At 50.6% G+C, this 19,707-nt stretch overlaps 1 protein-coding gene across 1 annotated transcript in view; it reads left to right on the top strand.

The window, feature by feature from the left end:
- The first annotated feature begins 2,782 nt into the window (after window positions 1-2,782).
- The window catches only part of IRS2 (insulin receptor substrate 2), a 31,317-nt gene continuing 14,392 nt past the window's right edge, over window positions 2,783-19,707 (top strand). Inside the window, exon 1 of the mRNA XM_021929442.2 lies at window positions 2,783-7,324. Coding sequence (XP_021785134.2) covers window positions 3,313-7,324 — 4,012 coding nt within the window. The 5' untranslated portion in view covers window positions 2,783-3,312. The remainder of the gene's footprint in view (window positions 7,325-19,707) is intronic.

Below are 19,707 nucleotides of genomic sequence, written 5' to 3'. Positions count from 1 at the left end.
CATTTGTATTTAGAGGTTCTAACTGCAGAATTGCAATTAATTTCCAGTTTGCTGTAGGAAATTTATAATCTCTAGACAGAATACCACAGATAGAAGTGATAATTCTTTAACCTTCTCTCTTTTGCCCCCAGTCTGGTAACTGAGGCAATACATGGGGAAAGTGCTAACTGCCAATCCAGAGCTGCTGATACCTTAAAAACACTGGCCTTTACCACTAGGATGCCCCCAAGAAACAAGCAAACAGGAAAAGATGACACTTGCTAACGTGTGACGGGCACAGCAAGTAAATGTTCAACACGGATATGAAAATGTAACTTCATATTAAAAGTCAAAATGAAAAAGAAAAAAAATGCAAAATATACTTTCTCAGAAGAAACCATGACATGATCTTTAAAAGTGGTGGTTCCTTTAGCATTGTCTACTGACGGCTGGCAACATACAGGAACGTAGAGGTGGCCCATTTACATCCTCATAAAAGTGGGATGTAAGTGATCACAAAGCCAATAAAACTATACTACATTTTTTTCAAGTTCCAAGATAAGAATCCCTTCATCTTTCCTGAGTAGACATATTGCTAGGCAACATTTGTGAACATAAAAAAAGGTAACAAGATCTAAAAAGAACGCCAAAGCATAATGTTCATAAAGGTAGGGCCCCCAACACACACAATCATACACACACAATCATACCTATACACACACAATCATACACAATCTATTATATAAACAAACGCACACATACAGGTGCACAGACTTAAAATGGCATTTCTTGAGGTATTATTTTTTAAAGATATGATTTAAAAATGGAAGATCAACTTTAAACACACCTCTTTGAGGCACATTGCGTGATATTTGCCACACTGATTATTCTTCCCAAATTCAGGCTACTAATCAATAATCCTAACTGTATACATGCTAAAAATAAAAACGCCATAATCTTTGTACTAGTCAGGGCTCTCTTGGCACATAAAATTAGCCAACACAATCTTCAAGTCACTTGTTACAAAAATATATTAAAATATGTATCACCCTTTCAAAAATTACAATCTTATTTTCTCTTAGATTAAGACTTTATTACATTTAAAACACTTCTATGAATTATACAGGACATGCAAAAGTAAACATCCGGGACTTAAAAACAACCAATATTGTAAGACAAATTATTGCTGTAAATTATTTCATGAAGACATAATTAAAAATAAATAAATAAACAGCCAAGGCCGGTTTTGTTGAGCTTTCTTCGTTGTTCAGGATCGGCAGCCCGCTGGGATCTGAACTCAGGAAGCCCTCACCTCACCCTGACTTGGTCACTGAGGAGAGGCAATTGTAGGGGTGCTTATTTGCTATAGGCTTTGAAAGTCACAAAAGCCCCGCAGATGTAAGAATTCGAAGCAGTGCTCCAATGGCATCTCCAACTTGGCCGTCACCGCCGGCAACGCGCACACAGGTAGTGGACGCCCGCCCACCTGCCAGTCCGCTGGGCGCGGGCCGCTCCACCGGGGGAGAAGGGGCGCTCCTGCCTCGGAGGGGGCGAGGACGCCCCTGTGGAAAGAAGGGGGCCCCTGCCTCGGAGGGGGCGAGGACGCCCCTGTGGAAAGAAGGGGGCTCCTGCCTCGGAGGGGGCGAGGACGCCCCTGTGGAAAGAAGGGGGCTCCTGCCTCGGAGGGGGAGAGGACGCCCCTGTACAAGAAAGGGGGGCTTTTGAAGCGGTGTGGTGAGAAGACGCTTCCGAGGAAGGAAGGGGGGGCTCCCGCAGCGGTGCAGGGAGAGGACGCCCCTGCGGAAGGAAGGGGGCGCTCCCGCGGGGGCTGGAGAGACGCCCGCGCGGTCTCCCGGCTCCGGGGCCGCTGGTTCGCGGGCCCGCCCTCTCCCCGGCGCTATGGAAACCGCACTTTCTCCGCCTGCCGTCCCCAATCTCTTTCTCCTATTACCTCCCAAATGCGATTTCAACTTCCCGAGAAGCTGACAAGTGAATGGCGCAGAGGACGCCCCGTAAGGCGCCCGCGATCGGGTGGGACACGGGCGCCCCCTCTGCGCCCCTCGCAGCCCCGCTGTCCTCCGGGAAAGGGCGCGCGCCGCTCTCGATCTGGAGCGCGGGCCTCGCGAACCCGCGGCCGCGGGCCCTGGAACCTCCCTGCGCTCACCGGCTGCGGGGGACCGAGACGGGGACGGGGAACGGGGAGGGGGCGCGCCCACCCCGAGCGCGGGAGCGGCCGCCCTCGCCCAGAATGGGGACCCCGCGCCCCGAGAGCAGGGCCCAGCTCGCCGCCCAGGCTTCCCCTGCGAGGCCGCAGCCCCCGCCGCCGATCCAGATCCCCCGCCCCGCCCCGCCGCGGCCCCGCCCGGCGCCCCCTCCCCGGCGGAAGCTCAAGCCCAATTAATTGAGTCCGAGGCGGGAGGGAAGGGCCCTGCGCGCCGTGGCCCGCCCCGCCCCTCCTCCGCGCCCCTTTTCCCGCCCTGGGTGGCATCTCCTCCGCCGGCATCCACAACGAGCCGCTGATTAATGAGGCCGGGGCCGCCCCCACCCCGCCCGGCCCGGCCGGGGCCTCCGCGGGAGGGGGAGGGGACGGCGGGAAACGCGGCCCGGGGAGAAAGGGGGGCGGGGCGGGGGCGCGCGGCCCGCCCCCGCGAGCGCCGCGCCGATTGGCCGAGCGCGCCGTCCGTCGGGGGGCGCGGCGCCAATGCGAGGCGGCGGGGCGGGGCGGCCGCGCCGTGTGTGCCTGCGTAACGCCGAGTCACATGTTGTTTTGCTCTTCTTAGTTCAGTCACTCGGTGCGCGATGTGTTACTCACTGTGCGGCGGGGACCGCGACGAGCCCGGGTCGCCTTTGGCAGCAGCAGCAGCAGCACCAGCAGCGGCAGCAGCCCCGGCGGCGGCGCGGACCCCGAGCGCCCGGGCGCACCCCGGCTCCCCGGAGCGCGACGCGGCGGCAGCAGCCCCGGTGCGGCCGCGCGCGCCTTAGGCTCGGCCCCGCGGCTCGGGGACCCCGACTCCCGGCCCAGTCAGCGCGTCCCCCGGCGCCGCCCGAGAGCCTGAGGAGGCAGCGGCCGCAGGCAGCCGGGGCGGGGGGCGGCCACCGCCCGCGCCGGGCATCCTTGGGAGCCCCGAAGCGCGGAGGGCGCGGCGCAGCCGAGCGGTGCTGGCCCCCGCGGGCCTCCCCGGACCTTCCCCACCGCCTGGGCCCGAGGGACGCGTGCTCGGGCGGGCGGCCGGGCGCAAGGGTGGGAGGGAGCCGCCCCCGCCCGCGCCCCCTCCGCCCCTCGCCCCAGCCCCTGGGCGCCGGGCCCGGGCGGCGCGGCCTGAAGCGCCCGGGATGGCGAGCCCGCCGCGGCACGGGCCGCCCGGGCCGGCGAGCGGAGACGGCCCCAACCTCAACAACAACAACAACAACAACAACCACAGCGTGCGCAAGTGCGGCTACCTGCGCAAGCAGAAGCACGGCCACAAGCGCTTCTTCGTGCTGCGCGGGCCCGGCACGGGCGGCGACGAGGCGACGGCGGGAGGGGGGTCGGCGCCGCAGCCGCCGCGGCTCGAGTACTACGAGAGCGAGAAAAAGTGGCGGAGCAAGGCAGGCGCGCCGAAGCGGGTGATCGCGCTCGACTGCTGCCTGAACATCAACAAGCGCGCCGACGCCAAGCACAAGTACCTGATCGCCCTCTACACCAAGGACGAGTACTTCGCCGTGGCCGCCGAGAACGAGCAGGAGCAGGAGGGCTGGTACCGCGCGCTCACCGACCTGGTCAGCGAGGGCCGCGCGGCCGCCGCAGACGCGCCCCCCACCGCCGCGCCCGCCGCGTCCTGCAGCGCCTCCCTGCCCGGCGCCCTGGGCGGCTCTGCCGGCGCCGCCGGGGCCGAGGACAGCTACGGGCTGGTGGCGCCCGCCACGGCCGCCTACCGCGAGGTGTGGCAGGTGAACCTGAAGCCCAAGGGTCTGGGCCAGAGCAAGAACCTGACGGGCGTGTACCGTCTGTGCCTGTCGGCGCGCACCATCGGCTTCGTGAAGCTCAACTGCGAGCAGCCGTCGGTGACGCTGCAGCTCATGAACATCCGCCGCTGCGGCCACTCGGACAGCTTCTTCTTCATCGAGGTGGGCCGCTCGGCCGTCACGGGTCCCGGCGAGCTGTGGATGCAGGCGGATGACTCGGTGGTGGCGCAGAACATACACGAGACCATCCTGGAGGCCATGAAGGCGCTCAAAGAGCTCTTCGAGTTCCGGCCACGCAGCAAGAGCCAGTCGTCGGGGTCGTCGGCCACACACCCTATCAGCGTCCCCGGCGCGCGCCGCCACCACCACCTGGTCAACCTACCCCCCAGCCAGACGGGCTTGGTGCGCCGTTCGCGCACCGACAGCCTGGCCGCCACCCCGCCGGCGGCCAAGTGCAGCTCGTGCCGGGTGCGCACCGCCAGCGAGGGCGACGGCGGCGCGGCGGCGGGGGCAGCGGCCGCGGGCGCCAGGCCAGTGTCGGTGGCTGGGAGCCCCCTGAGCCCCGGGCCGGTGCGCGCGCCCCTGAGCCGCTCGCACACCCTGAGCGGTGGCTGCGGCGGCCGCGGGAGCAAGGTGGCGCTGCTGCCGGCAGGGGGCGCGCTGCAGCACAGCCGCTCCATGTCCATGCCTGTGGCGCACTCGCCGCCCGCCGCCACCAGCCCCGGCTCCCTGTCGTCCAGCAGCGGCCACGGCTCGGGCTCCTACCCGCCGCCGCCGGGCCCGCACCCGCCCCTGCCGCACCCACTGCACCACGGCCCCGGCCAGCGGCCCTCCAGCGGCAGCGCCTCCGCCTCGGGCTCCCCCAGCGACCCCGGCTTCATGTCCCTGGACGAGTACGGCTCCAGCCCCGGCGACCTGCGCGCCTTCTGCAGCCACCGGAGCAACACGCCCGAGTCCATCGCGGAAACGCCCCCTGCGCGAGACGGCAGCGGCGGCGGTGAGTTCTACGGGTACATGACCATGGACAGGCCCCTGAGCCACTGTGGCCGCCCCTACCGCAGGGTCTCGGGAGACGCGGCCCAGGACCTGGACCGAGGGCTGCGCAAGAGGACCTACTCCCTGACCACGCCGGCCCGGCAGCGGCCGGTGCCCCAGCCCTCCTCCGCCTCGCTGGATGAGTACACCCTGATGCGGGCCACCTTCTCTGGCAGCGCAGGCCGCCTCTGCCCGTCCTGCCCCGCGTCCTCTCCCAAGGTGGCCTACCACCCCTACCCAGAGGACTACGGAGATATCGAGATCGGCTCCCACAGGAGCTCCAGCAGCAACCTGGGTGCAGACGACGGCTACATGCCCATGACGCCTGGCGCGGCCCTCGCGGGCAGTGGGAGCGGCAGCTGCAGGAGCGACGACTACATGCCCATGAGCCCTGCCAGCGTGTCCGCCCCCAAGCAGATCTTGCAGCCCAGGGCCGCCGCCGCTGCCGCCGCCGCCACCGTGCCCCCTGCGGGGCCTGCGGGGCCAGCGCCCACCTCTGCGGCGGGCAGGACATTCCCGGCGAGCGGGGGCGGTTACAAGGCCAGCTCGCCGGCCGAGAGCTCTCCCGAGGACAGCGGGTACATGCGCATGTGGTGCGGCTCCAAGCTGTCCATGGAGCACGCGGACGGCAAGCTGCTGCTCAACGGGGACTACCTCAACGTGTCCCCCAGCGACGCGGTCACCACGGGCACCCCGCCCGACTTCTTCTCCGCAGCCCTGCACGCCGGCGGGGAGCCGCTCAGGGGCGTTCCTGGCTGCTGCTACAGCTCCTTGCCCCGCTCCTACAAGGCCCCCTACACCTGCGGTGGGGACAGCGACCAGTACGTGCTCATGAGCTCCCCCGTGGGGCGCATCCTGGAGGAGGAGCGGCTGGAGCCTCAGGCCACGCCAGGGCCCAGCCAGGCGGCCAGCGCCTTCGGGGCAGGCCCCACGCAGCCCCCTCACCCCGTAGTGCCTTCGCCGGTGCGACCCAGCGGCGGCCGCCCCGAGGGCTTCCTGGGCCAGCGCGGCCGGGCTGTGCGGCCCACGCGCCTGTCCCTGGAGGGGCTGCCCAGCCTGCCCAGCATGCACGAGTACCCACTGCCGCCAGAGCCCAAGAGCCCCGGCGAGTACATCAACATCGACTTTGGCGAGCCCGGGGCCCGCCTGTCGCCGCCCGCGCCTCCCCTGCTGGCGTCGGCGGCCTCGTCCTCCTCGCTCTTGTCCGCCAGCAGCCCGGCCTCGTCGCTGGGCTCAGGCACCCCGGGCACCAGCAGCGACAGCCGGCAGCGCTCCCCGCTCTCTGACTACATGAACCTGGACTTCAGCTCCCCCAAGTCTCCCAAGCCGGGCGCCCGGAGCGGCCATCCCGTGGACTCCTTGGACGCCCTCCTGTCCCCTGAGGCCTCCTCCCCGTATCCGCCGCTGCCCCCGCGTCCGTCCGCATCCCCGTCGTCGTCCCTGCAGCCGCCACCGCCACCACCGCCCCCCGGGGAGCTGTACCGCTTGCCCCCTGCTTCGGCCGCTGCCACCGTCCAGGGCCCAGGCGCCGCCTCGTCCTCGGACACCGGAGACAATGGTGACTACACCGAGATGGCTTTCGGTGTGGCCGCCACCCCGCCGCAACCCATCGCGGCCCCCGCGAAGCCAGAAGCTGTCCGCGTGGCCAGCCCGACGTCGGGCGTGAAGAGGCTGAGCCTCATGGAGCAGGTGTCGGGGGTCGAGGCCTTCCTGCAGGCCAGCCAGCCCCCGGACCCCCACCGCGGCGCCAAGGTCATCCGCGCAGACCCACAGGGGGGCCGCCGCCGCCACAGCTCCGAGACCTTCTCCTCCACCACGACGGTCACCCCCGTGTCCCCGTCTTTCGCCCACAACCCCAAGCGCCACAACTCGGCCTCCGTGGAAAATGTGTCTCTCAGGAAAAGCAGCGAGGGCGGCGTGGGCGGCGTCCCTGGAGGGGGCGACGAGCCGCCCACCTCCCCCAGACAGTTGCAGCCGGCGCCCCCCTTGGCACCGCAGGGCCGGCCTTGGACCCCGGGTCAGCCCGGGGGCTTGGTCGGTTGTCCTGGGAGCGGTGGATCACCAATGCGCAGAGAGACCTCTGCCGGCTTCCAGAATGGTCTCAACTACATCGCCATCGACGTGAGGGAGGAGCCCGGGCTGCCACCCCAGCCGCAGCCGCAGCCGCAGTCGCCACTTCCTCAGCCGGGAGACAAGAACTCCTGGGGTCGGACCCGAAGCCTCGGGGGTCTCATCAGCGCTGTGGGCGTCGGCAGCACCGGTGGCGGGTGCGGGGGGCCAGGTCCCGGTGCCCTGCCCCCTGCCAACACCTACGCTAGCATTGACTTCTTGTCCCACCACTTGAAGGAGGCCACCATCGTGAAAGGTGAGGCCCTTTGCCTTGGCGTCTGGCGGGAAGCAGGGGTGGGGCGGTGAGGGAGCCTCTTGGGTTTCACTGCTCTCACTTCTTTGGGATCTTGACCCAGAAGCCAACAGCCTGGCTCTGGCTCCTTGTTTTGTTTTTCTGTGGGCTGCCTTGTTCTCTTCCCTCAGAGAACTTGCCAGAACACTCGTCTTTGAGTTGAATGACGTTTTCCGCGTGGGAGGGAGACTGATTTTTGAGGCCCCACCCATTCCCCCATTCTGTGCGTCCCACAGTCCCCTGTCCCTTAACACAGTGGAAGTTCTCCCAGACCGGCCACACTAGAGGCCGTGGGGCACCCGACTGTCTTCCCCTGGGTGCCTGGGTCCGTTCTTCCGGAGGACCTGCGGGTCCGGACCGCTGCCCGCAGCTGCAGTTTTCACCTTTCTCTGTGTTCCCGGAGCTGGGCTCCGCCTGATTCTTGGTGAGCTTGAAGGTTCAGACCTGAAAGTCATTTAAGAAATGAGCATCCATTTTGATGGCTGTTAATAGTGACAGTTAACTATTTCCATTTTACACATAAACTATAGGAGCTTTTCCATCGGAGGCATTGTTTTTGTCTGAAGGGTGAAACGGTAAGGCTGCACACAGCCTAATGCAGTGGTGTTCAACTTGAGCATATGTGGGAGTTACCTGGCGGGCTTTGCTGAAACATGGATCTCTGGCCTGTGTTAACCCCGCAGTTTCCGATGCTGTAGCTTTGGGGCGCGGCCCGGGCTGTGCATTTCTAGTGAGTCTCCACATAATGACGATGCTGCTGGCCAGGGGACCACCCTCTGAGGACCCTGCCCCAGGTGAGACTCACCTGGGGAGGATTCAAAAATTACCTATTGGGCCTCATGCCAAGACACATTGAAGTGAAACATGAGATGTCTAGGAGGCAGGGACGGGCGTTTTTCAGACTTGTCCAGATGATTTGAATGTGCAGCCAGGATTTACAATCAGTGCTTTGGAGAAAACAGGGAAAGACAAAAAAACACAGGTCTTTTCAAGAACAATTGGATAGGAGGGTGCTGGTATTGTTCTTCGCGTTCTCATCAAATATCCGTGAGGAGACAGAGCTCGGCTGACTTTGCAGCTGGTGGTGTATTCTGGTTGTCTAAACTTTGAATGGTGTTTGGGTGGGGGAGATGAAAGGGAAAGGTGAATGTTCAATTCGGGAGACTTTATTTAATTTCATAGCTGTTTTCTTTGTGGGGTTCCTAGCAGGATAGAGGCTTTATGGGAACAGTGAAACATACAGTAAAATTTGGATGGTGGACTAGATGTGAGCCTAAGGTGTAAACAATTTTCAAGGGTCATAAGATGAGGATCAAGGTGGGCTGGGGATTCGCAGCCTTTTGTTCTTAAATAGACCAGTTTAGTGCTATCCAAATCTAGTATCTGTTTTATAGTATACTTAGGACTGTTGGTCCATGGGATTTAAAATTATAGCTGTGGGGTGAATACCCTGTTATTCCAGTGTAATAGAGAAAAGCTCTTTCCTTTATTAAAACCGTAGACTAGAAGATGAAAAGAGTCACAGAGAATTATCAGGAGTGTGGTGCTTCAGCATCCAATTAAATCATTGGAAGTCGCTAGAATGTATCCCATGAACAGTGATTCTCAGCTGAAGGTCACTTTGGTTGGAGTTACTTATACACTATTGCTAGTGTGTCAGAAAGTTGAAGGATTAGCTGCCTTTAAGACACAGACCATTATAAACACAGCAGCAGTATAATTGAGGGGGGAAACACACACATATTTATGGTCTGCACAAATGGGTATATGCTAGTGTGAACATGAAAGTAAACTACATCTTGCCGGAATCTGATTCTAATCAGAAAACAGCCTAAGAACATAACACCTTTTCCTGCTTTCAGTGGAGCCAGTGGGACAAACCTGGAGTGGGTGGAGGTGGGGCCCCAGCAGTGGGCTCTGCCATAGCAGGGGCCATAAGCTGGAATTTGTGCCTACAGGCCTGGAGGGACTCAAGGCCTTTCTGATGAAGCTGATACATTCAGAATTGGGGTCCAAATAGGAGACAGTGCCCTTTTCAGGCTAGTGAAAATGTTGAACTCTAAGAGATAAGTTTATTTAAAGACTGGATTGAGCTTTCATTTAAGATTTCCCACCAACATAAAATTGCTTTCAGCCATAGGATTCTCGATTGTGAAGTCCAAACAGAAGCCTGTGTTCTATGGGTGCTGAACAAAGATGAGAGATCATTAGGGCTGCTGTTTTTCCGAAGTTTGTGTGGGTATCATGATGAACCCTCTTCTAAGATGTAAAAGGACTCTTTTAAATCAAAATGGACAACTGCAGTCAGTCCACCACGCCAAATCACATTTTAAAAAAGGAAATATCTGCCCCACTGGGTTTCTAGTAAAGTAAGTTGAACACAGAGAACAGTTGAATAGGAAAGACTAGTGTCACCTTAGGCCACGTAGCACCAAAGTTGTGGTCTGTTGAGACAGAAAGGAAACATTTAGGAACTTGGGATGAATATCCACTTTTATTTAACTCACACATACACTAGAAATTTGTTTGTGATGCTCATAAATACAGAGTTCACAGTAGATAAGTGTCCTTTAAGGCAATGATTTGTAGAAGGCAGACTCCCAAAGCATTTCTTTGAAGACAAAGTAGAGAAAGCACTTACTAGGTGGCCCCCTGCCCTGCCTAGCTCTTAAAAGTGGCCTGTGTTTCCACCCTGAGCTCCTCCTGTTCTGCCTGGGAAGACCTCATTAGTGATGCTGATGCAGAATAATTTGGGGTTACTTGGGTAATGTTTGGCATTTGCATAAGTGATAGCAGAGAGGTAAGGTTCCAGCCATGTCTGGCAGTTGTTTACAATAGAATTGTGAATGGGGATGGGGTTTCAATGCAAGAGCCAATTAAAAAGTGTATCTCAGGTACCTCTGTTTTTATTAGTCCAGAGCAAACTCTAAATTATGCATCTTATTTTAGGGCAAGTTAAAGTTACTTATCATGTGTTTTTGGTGTGTATGCATGTGGAAACTCCAACCAATTTGTTAGGTTTTGTTGTTTGGGAATTGGAAATACGCTACGGAATTTCCTGCGCTTTAAAACTGATTTTTACAATTAACTTTTTATGTTTTTGTGTTAGGATAGTAGATTGACGAATGCCATAAAATATGCTGTTTTAGTGTTCCTCTTTAGTGATTTTAGGGATTTTATTCTAAAATTGGCACATATATATATATATATGTATGTATAAAACAGATTAGATCAGAATTACCACTGAAAGTATCCATATTTAAGTTTTGTTGGATACAAGGACTATCAATTCTTATCCTACGGTGAAAGAATGATAAGAGACATGTTTCCAAAGGGACAATAAAATCACGATTTATGTTGAAAAGTTTTGCCTTTTGAAGTTGTAAAGAAGAGAATTTTCCTAAATTCAGAAATCCAGTGAGATGATTGACAAACCACACAAGCTTTCTGTTTGCTGTGGCGGGCGCTGGTTTGCTTTAGTTGGCTGGCTCTGGCCATAAGAAGACAATGGCACGCACTGCTGCTGCCCTCTTCGCAGGAGCAGACAACTAAGGTGCTAATGAAAACACACACGGGCTTTCGTGAATGAAAGTCACGTGACTTGTTCTGTTTCCTTTATTGAAAGAGAAACCTTTACAAAAATAGTACTTCATAGAAGGAAGCATAGTATGTGGAACACTAAACCAGGAATCAGGAAACCAGGTTTCTAGTTGCTGATCTTAATGAGTCATTGTGTGTCTATGGGCGAGCCACTTAATCCTTCCTTCTCACTTTCCCTGTCTGTAAAATGGGGGTAATTATAATCCTCCCCTTTCTGTGTCATAAGCCTGCTGGAAGGCAAATGAGATCATAAACATCAAGAGTGTTTTAAGCTCTTCTAAAGGAAGATGCTAATAAATCCAATTGTTGATACTTATTACTTTGAAACCATGCATGTATTCAGAAAAGACACTTTTGTAAATGAGTACTCTTACATTGAAACAAACAGTAACAGTGTACTCTGAAAATGGAACCAGCACCTTGAAAATTGCTTACCTTTACTGCTTCATTGCTAGTTCCACTCCAGGCTCCCAAGAGCTATTGTTTTCCCCCTTCGTTTAATTTAAGATCTGTTCATAGATATTTATGAACAGATTGTAACAAAGTGGTGTTCTGAATTACATAGTAAAGTAACAATTAAGGAAAACAGTATGGTAATCCTGAAACTATATTAAGACTGAACTTCTGACTACCTTTTATGACTTGTTTATGTATTAAGAGATGTTGACAAGATGAAAATATATAATTCGAATATACATTTTTAAAATCGCCTCTTAATGCTGAATGCATTGAAAGAAAAACAGAACACTGCAGTTGTTTGACTACTCCTTGTTTAGTCTGGGGTTTCGTTCTTTGGGGTTGATTTAATTAGGATGGTCATTCCTGTAGTTTTGATGGTAGCACTGTGCTTATCAAACATAGTAGGAAAATGTGTGATTCTTTTGTGTTTCTACCCCCGCAAAAGGAATCTTAGTAGAGAATTGATATTTTATTTTCTTTAGAAGTATCAGTATTTAAAATGAGGCTCTTTTTTCTGAAGAGAAGAACTTGCAAAAGTTTTAGTAACAGCATGAGTATAATGGGTTTTCTGTTAAAATTCCCACTAATGCATTTTCTTCAGAAGCATAGTTCCAAGAGCTAGTTAATTTTGGTATCAGATTTGGCAAGTAGAAAGGGTTTTTGTTTGTTTGTTTGTTTTGGGTTTTTTCTAGGGGGAGTAGCACAGAATTAAGTGTTCCCATTTCACCTTATAAACTTAAGGGAAAATGTAACTTTATTCTTTTATCTGCATTGCCAACTAGAGTGAGGAAAACACTGGGTGAAGCAAAGTACTGTGCCACCCTGTCCTGCCTTTGGACAGCTGTAATGCAGGTGGATTCTCTGTTTAATTTCTCTAGTATGGATGACAGCAGAATGTATATTTCTATACAAGATGAACAAAACATTTTAGTGTTGGCATTTTAATGAACAAATGAAGACAAAATTTTCTGAATGTCCAAAAGTATTGGTTATAAACATACTAACTGTCAGATCATGGTTTTTGTGAAAATAATGCTGTCCAAGTTTAGATAGGGACACTGTTTCTATATTTAGTTTGAGTGGGTTCTTCCAGATTGCAGTGGTTATTCTGACTCACTTAAGGTAGATTATTGTAGATAGAGTTCAGTGCTAGACTTTTCTGAAGAAAAGTAGTAAAGTCATCATTTGGCATGGAGGAGATGATGAGGTTGATGATTGCTATTTATTTTAGTTTCTTTCAAGATAGTTACAGAGACTAACATTAAGTGGGTGCTAAAATAAAATGCATAGGTGAAGATTAGTATAGAGAGAGTTGGAGTATATGTTGTGTACCAGCATTTTGCTCTGTAGGTGCAAATAATGCAAGATGCTTCCGTGTGTTATAGCTTTATTACTTAAGTGAATTCATTACATAAGAATTCCGAAATAGATTGGATTAAAACTTATAGGTTACATGTTTACAAATGATAAAATAGTCAATTTGGTGGTTCTGATTAATTTTCTATTAGACTAGAAAAATACTAAGTTTGTATAGAGTCACTTTTGTGTGTCCAAAGACACTGTAAAACTTGAGTGGGTAGAGGTGAAACCTTGGAAACTTTGTCCAGTTTTCTTATATCTTACATGATATCTGTATACACAAGGTTTATAAAATATTCCTTGCTTACTGTGCTTTTATTGAAATTTGGAATATTTGATCCAATATTTTGACCCACAATATATTTTTTAAAGATAAGTGATCACATGCATTGCACCCTGTAAATGCTGGATTTTTTGTTTGTTTGTTTGTTTGTTTTTTGAGACAGAGTCTCGCTCTGTCACTCAGTCTGGAGTGCGGTGGCGTGATCTCAGCTTACTGCAACCTCCACCTCTGGGTTCAAGCTATTCTCCTGCCTCTGCCTCCTGAGTAGCTGGGACTACAGGCGCGTGCCACCACGCCCTGCTAATTTTTTGTATTTTTAGTAGAGACAGGGTTTCACTGTGTCAGCCAGGATGATCTCAATCTCCTGACCTCGTGATCCGCCCGCCTTGGCCTCCCAAAGTGCTGGGATTACAGGTGTGAGCCATCACACCCGGCCTAATGCTGGATCTTTTAATATTCATTTTAAAGAGTGTTGGGTTTTCCAGAAATAAATATCTGGGGCTGGTGTGTGTGTGTGTGTGTGTGTGTGTGTGTGTGTGTGTATGTGTGTGTATGTATGTATGTATGTGTGGTTCCATAATATCTCATTCCGTGAAGCTCCGGGAGGCTCAATGTGATATTTTTCTCCATAACTGAAATTCAAGTATTAATGATGTGTTCTTCGTTTGTGTTGAAACTTTATAACTTAAGCTTAGTCTACTGTTACTTTACCCCTATACAGTTAGTACAAATACTTGAGTCCATTATTACGGTGTGATATGAAATTTCAATTGTTTTCAATGCATAAAAACAGATACTATGATATAGTTCATTATACTATGTGATTTTGTTACTTTACAATCCTGTTATACTGTGTGATTTTGTTACCTTAAAATACTTATGTTTATGTTAAGAATGACTCATTCTTGGATGGGCGTGGTGGCTCATGCGTGTAATCCCAGCACTTTGGGAGGCTGAGGCGGGCGGATCACCTGAGGTTAGGAGTTCAAGACCAGCCTGGCTAACATGGTGAAACCCCGTCTCTACTAAAAATACAAAAATTAGCCAGGCATGGTGGCGTGCACCTGTAGTCCCAGCTACTCGGGAGGCTGAGACAGGAGAATTGCTTGAACCTGGGAGGCAGAGGTTGCAGTGAGCCGAGATCGCACCACTGTACTCCAGCCTGAGCAACAAAGAGTGAAATTCCGTCTCCAAAAAAAAAAAGACTCATTCTTTTGCATAGTATTAATGCTTAATCTTTAATATTTAAGACTATGATATAGTGCTTTCTCTGTGCATTCTATGGACTTAAGTAAGTCAATCTTTGGCCTCCAAAGTGTAAGTGTAACAGATAATCCCACAACTTGGCAGACAACTGGCAACTGAAGATTTTGAAAGAATGTTATTGAAGTTGAATGCAATGACAATGTACCATTATTCTGATCAATATGGACAGATAACTGTCTGCTATTATCCTCTTGGGGTTAAAAGAGTTGTGTAAAATTCAAAAGGTGTTTTTATTCCCTTTATAGTGGTAAGACATTTTCCTATATACAATATTGTACCCTATTCCAAAAAATCCTATGGCATAGGCAGAACCACCATGAACCCCATTCTTTGGAATTACGAACCTACAGTGTGGAGAGGCCAGATGACTTGCCCGAGATCTCTGAGCTAAAAGGAGAAGGAGTGTGCGGTTCAACCTCATAACATCTTAGTATCCCTAGCCCAGTTCTCGAGTGTCGTATTGTCTGCTCGGGAAGCTCATATGCAATAATTACATTAGGATTTTATTCTAGACCCTTGCCTTCAAGTTAATATTTTGCTGGAGTGATAGTTACTTACCCCCCACCCCTTTGTCTTCCACTTGGTATCAATTCAAAGAAAAATGGGGACAATTGAGGAGGAAGACTGGTAAGAAAGCCCTGTATTTATTTTAATCAGTTTTTACATCCACCAGTTTGGAGAGTTTAGTATTTGATGCTATTTTCAAGGCTGTCATGTTGCTAGTGAATTTTAGAGTTGACTGTTAAGTTGGTGATGGATCTGTTCTGGGGACTGCAGTCATGCTTCCTGACCTCTAGATGTGTCGACAAAGTGGAAAACTTAGATTCCTCTCGCTGTCTTTGGTTACATCTTAGTAAAGCAAACAGTTTATGATACTTGGTAAGATACCTCCCCACCACCACCATCAAATACATTAAAACTCTTGCAACTTAGGTGGTGACAATAAGAAAAAAATATGCAAGGGTGTTCTGAGAAGGAAGAGTTGAGAACTGTTGATAGAATGTAACTTACTTAAGTTGTGAAAACAGAGGCTGTGTGAGGTCGGGAGTCTTAGTCAAGGTCACTGATTTAATTAGTGGTAGAGTTGTTTGTAGATATCATCAAGAAAGAATAGGAGAATGTGATACAAACAATGACACATCTCAGTTGGTTCTTTGTATCCTGATGAATAACTTTCTCCCAGGATACAGCCTATGCTCTTTAGAACAACGTAGTGTTTGTAGAAATGATATTAGTCTTTTTACTTTGGAACATTTTAGTAACTTTCTTCATCCATAGACTAAAAGATACCCTGAAAGCCAGAAATAGAGAATGCTGAATTCCTAAATGAAGAAACGTGTTATAAATCAGAGAAATATGGCTGTTCATGACTATGTGGACAGTGTTTACTGAGTGGGGAGAAGATTTGACAAATGTTTTCGGTCATGTATTCACTTTGTTAAAGAAAAGGAAACAAAGTTATTGGGATGAGTGAAAAAGGCCTACATTATCTAGCAGAATTGAAGTCTTTGCTCTGTGTAACAGGTTCAGCCTGGGGGGGGGGGGAGGTGACACAGTGATTGATGAGTCAGTGGGTGCGTTCAGTCACTGCTCTCTGTGTCTCTAAGACAGGCACTTGTTCTATAAGTGAAATATCATATATTCCCCATTATGGGTAAGTCCATTAACATTTTGCTAAGAAATGAGTCATTAACTTATTTAATGAGTTTATTTGAAAACTAACCAATTTAGAATCTGCCTAAGGACCAATAAGTAACTAGTCAGTCATTGCTAGGTGGTTATCTTCTGGGGTTTTGAGTATTTTGTCAGTGCCTTTTTATTTTTAACAGCCTTTGTTGTTTATTGTTTCTTTTTTATAATTCTCAGGGAAAAAAATCATTTAGCTGGATTTTTATATGAAGATAAATAGTTTTCATACAAATTTAATTTCACAGAAGCTGCTGTCTTTCTAAAGACATGACTATAACCTTACTTCCAAAAGCAGAAAGAAACACTTTAGCAAACACATAAAAATTCTTAAGATATTCACACTTTAAAACACGTAATAGGCAAACCTGTGGCCTGGAACTCTTGTGGGCAGTGCAGTGTTTGGTTTGTGTGAGCTGTCAGGCCCCTCAGCATCAGGAGAGAGTACCTCCTTCCCTGCAAGCACCCCCAGCGGTGAGCCCCGTGACTCACCAGACAGCAGGTGAGATTGGAGACCTGGTTGAATGAGCAAAGCAGGAAAGCAGTTTTGCTATCAGGGCGAATGGACTTACGGACCCCCTTCCAGGTTAAGAAGAAAGCCACATTCCCAGCACCCTGTGTTGCAGTGATGGGTTTGTTGAGCACCCACCAATTTAGTCAGGAAAACTGATCCAGGCGTGTGGTCTGGGGGGGTCTTCATGAATAGGCCAGAAGCCCTTTCCCCAGCGAGGTTTGGTGACAATGGGAACTTTTGCCCTCTGCAGAGGACCTGGGAAGAGCATATACCTATCTGCACTGCTCTGTGCTGTGAAGCCACCGAAAATAGGGACTGAAGTCAGGGACCATCTGATCCCGTGAATTCCCAGGTCTTCGGTAGAAGCCGCCCCTGATCCCCATCATCTCAGTGGCCGCCCTCACCCTTGACTGCCCTGTGCTGCCCGGGCCCAGTGCATGCCAGGTGGGCCTCTCTGCCCTCCTTTCTTTGTTCGGGACTTCCCGTACTCAGATGGATGGATAAGTAAGGGGAATTGTGAAGCAGGGAGAAAAGTTTTGGAAATAGGCCAGAATTTCCTTACTAAATTTAAAAACCATGCACATAATCCTTTAGAAACTCCAGGCAATAAGCAGGATTAAGCAAGTCATGGATTGGAGTGTATTGAGCAGAGACTGTGTTTGTTTGAAGAGGTCAGAAATGGAGGTACTGGGACCCTAGTTCACTGTGGACATTGCAGGGTTTCTGAACTTCCCAGATGGCAGAAATTCCTGGAAAAGTAGTCTTGTGGTCAGTTTTTTACCCCACACTTTGGGTGCATTTTTAAAAAATAAATTACTAAAGTGCTTTGCTTCAGTTTTATGAAGTAAAATATTTGGTATACCATAAAACTATTTGGTATGATAGTAGATATTCACTTTTTATTGTCTTCCTGTGTAAAAGCGACCTACAATAACATTTCACATATGCAAATGAAACAGAAAACAAATCCGTGAGCTACCCATGCCCTCTTCCAGTTCTATATATCAGATAAGTGTGTGGAGACTTGTACAAATAACTTTTGTTATGTTGTCAAGTAGACATCTACTAAGTGTATAGTTTAGCTGAAAGTATATTTGGATGTGCTTTAGCAAAATGTATTAGTTGCAAAAGTACCAAATCTCTTTTTCTCTTTTAATGTATTATAAATCCAGGATTGTAAATGTATTTTAATTGCAGTCAGTTTCAGAAAACTAACTTTAATTTAGCTGGCTGAGAAAGCAAAAGAGAAAATATTGGAACTTTAATATTGAACTGTATGAAAATACTAGATACAAATGCTACACAAAACCCCTTTAGATGTAAGCATCAATGAATTTGCAGACATTGTTGAGATTATTTGTTTTGACAAGTTTTTTAAATGATAATTTTCTCCTAAAGGTTTTGTAGCTTCCACATATAAGGGCATTTTGGTGTTTGGGGACAGATGAAAGTTTCGGTGGTCCAGTAGAAAGGACACACCTTGGTTCAGTTTGCAATCTTACTATTATTTGCAGCTTAGCTTATCAGTGGTCCTAGTTCCAGATGAAACAATCACTGCAATAACATGTCCAAGTTTTCCCAGCAGGGAGCATTTAATTAAGTTCTTAGAACGAGTCTGGGTGATACACATTCATCTGTGTGACTCTTGGTCTGTCCAGGTCAGCTGGACTGTTTAGAATTCACTGGGTCTTCAGCCATTTCCTAAAGGCGGAACGTAGTTGATATTTTAAGCCAATCAATGTATTGAGAGTTCAGCATGTGTCAGCGCAAGAGTAGATGTCCTGGGAGGTGCAGAAGAAGTGTGAAGCCGGGCCTCTGTCCCCTAGGTGCCTTCAGAGTCAACTTGGCAGCATCCCACCATGCGCCATTTTCTGGGCAGCCCCTCTGATCCTTTTCCTAAGTGTCCACCCTGTAGGCAATGTTGGCTGAGCACAGATAATGGCATGTTTCATGGGATGTCACTGCTGCAATTGTGGATGTCCTTGCTGGAACATTCACAGTACTGGTCCCATTCACAGCTGGGACCACTCAGATGTTTCACCGCTTCACCCCTGCGCGAGCCTGGGGTGCATCAGATGAGGTGGTGGTTGTGAGTTTTCTTCTCTGAAAAATAGTAGCTTTGATTCTGCTCCTCTCCCGATTCCTAGATGTTAGCTTGCCCTGAGCTGTTCGGTGGCCTTGTGGCCATACTCTCCTGGTATTTCATTCTGTGCTCAGTCTCTGTCATACATGGTAGTATTCCAGAAACTTCCCCATTGTTAGGTTTCTTGGCTCCTTTTCGTAGGCGGCTCCGAAGCCTGCGTTAAGAGTATTGATCTCATTCTTTGTACAGGCATCCCTGACCTATCCAGGAAAGCCCCCTCCCTTCCTGCCAACCACAGCCCCCCCAGCTCAAAGAACTGCTTCCCACTCTTGGCCCCCCTGCCCACCATGGTGGTGGCCAGTGGAGGAGAAAGAAGGAAGTCCCATTGGGTTGGGGAGCTCCAAGTCACCCACCCGTGAGGCTGATGGGAGAATTGGTCACAGATGAGTCTTGTGTCATTCTCGGCTTTTGCCACCTTTTACAGTTCTTTTAGGCACAACAACAACAACAACATAAAAGGAACCTTACTTATGGGGTGTTTGAGAAAGGTAGAAAGTTGGAGGCAGAAAGGACGATGGCAAAAATGGTGAGATCTCCCTTTAATTTTTAAATTTATTCAAACCATTAAATTTCTGCATGTTTTCATTACAAAGATGACAATTATTACATATAGACTGTCTCAAAACTACTTCATCCATTTGAGCAATAGTAAAGGATAGGCTAGAGAGAAACAGATTTGGTTTTTCAAGCTAAAAAGAATAACAGAAAGTGGGCAAGTCTTCAGTGGACTGTCAGCCTTTGAAACCTAGGAAGTAAACTTAATTTTGTTGTACATTTAGGACATGAAGCACTACAGGTGGTGAAACGCTCTAGAAATGAAGCAGGAAAGGGAGAGGGGGGAAAAGGAAATTTGAGCCAAGCAACCTGAAGGTGGGGAAAAGCCAGTCTTCTGGATGTTAAGGGAAGAATCCAGGTAGGCAAAGGGGATGAACAGCAGTGCAAAGGCTCTGGGGCAGCAGGTTGCCCGGTGTGTTCCAGAACAGGAAGGAGGCCAGTGTGGCTGGCATGGAGAGCTAAGGCTCAAAGGAGAAGGTAAA

Source organism: Papio anubis, chromosome 15, assembly GCF_008728515.1.
Source record: "Papio anubis isolate 15944 chromosome 15, Panubis1.0, whole genome shotgun sequence".
Classification (NCBI taxonomy): domain Eukaryota; kingdom Metazoa; phylum Chordata; class Mammalia; order Primates; family Cercopithecidae; genus Papio; species Papio anubis.
This window is presented reverse-complemented; position numbering and strand designations above follow the sequence as displayed.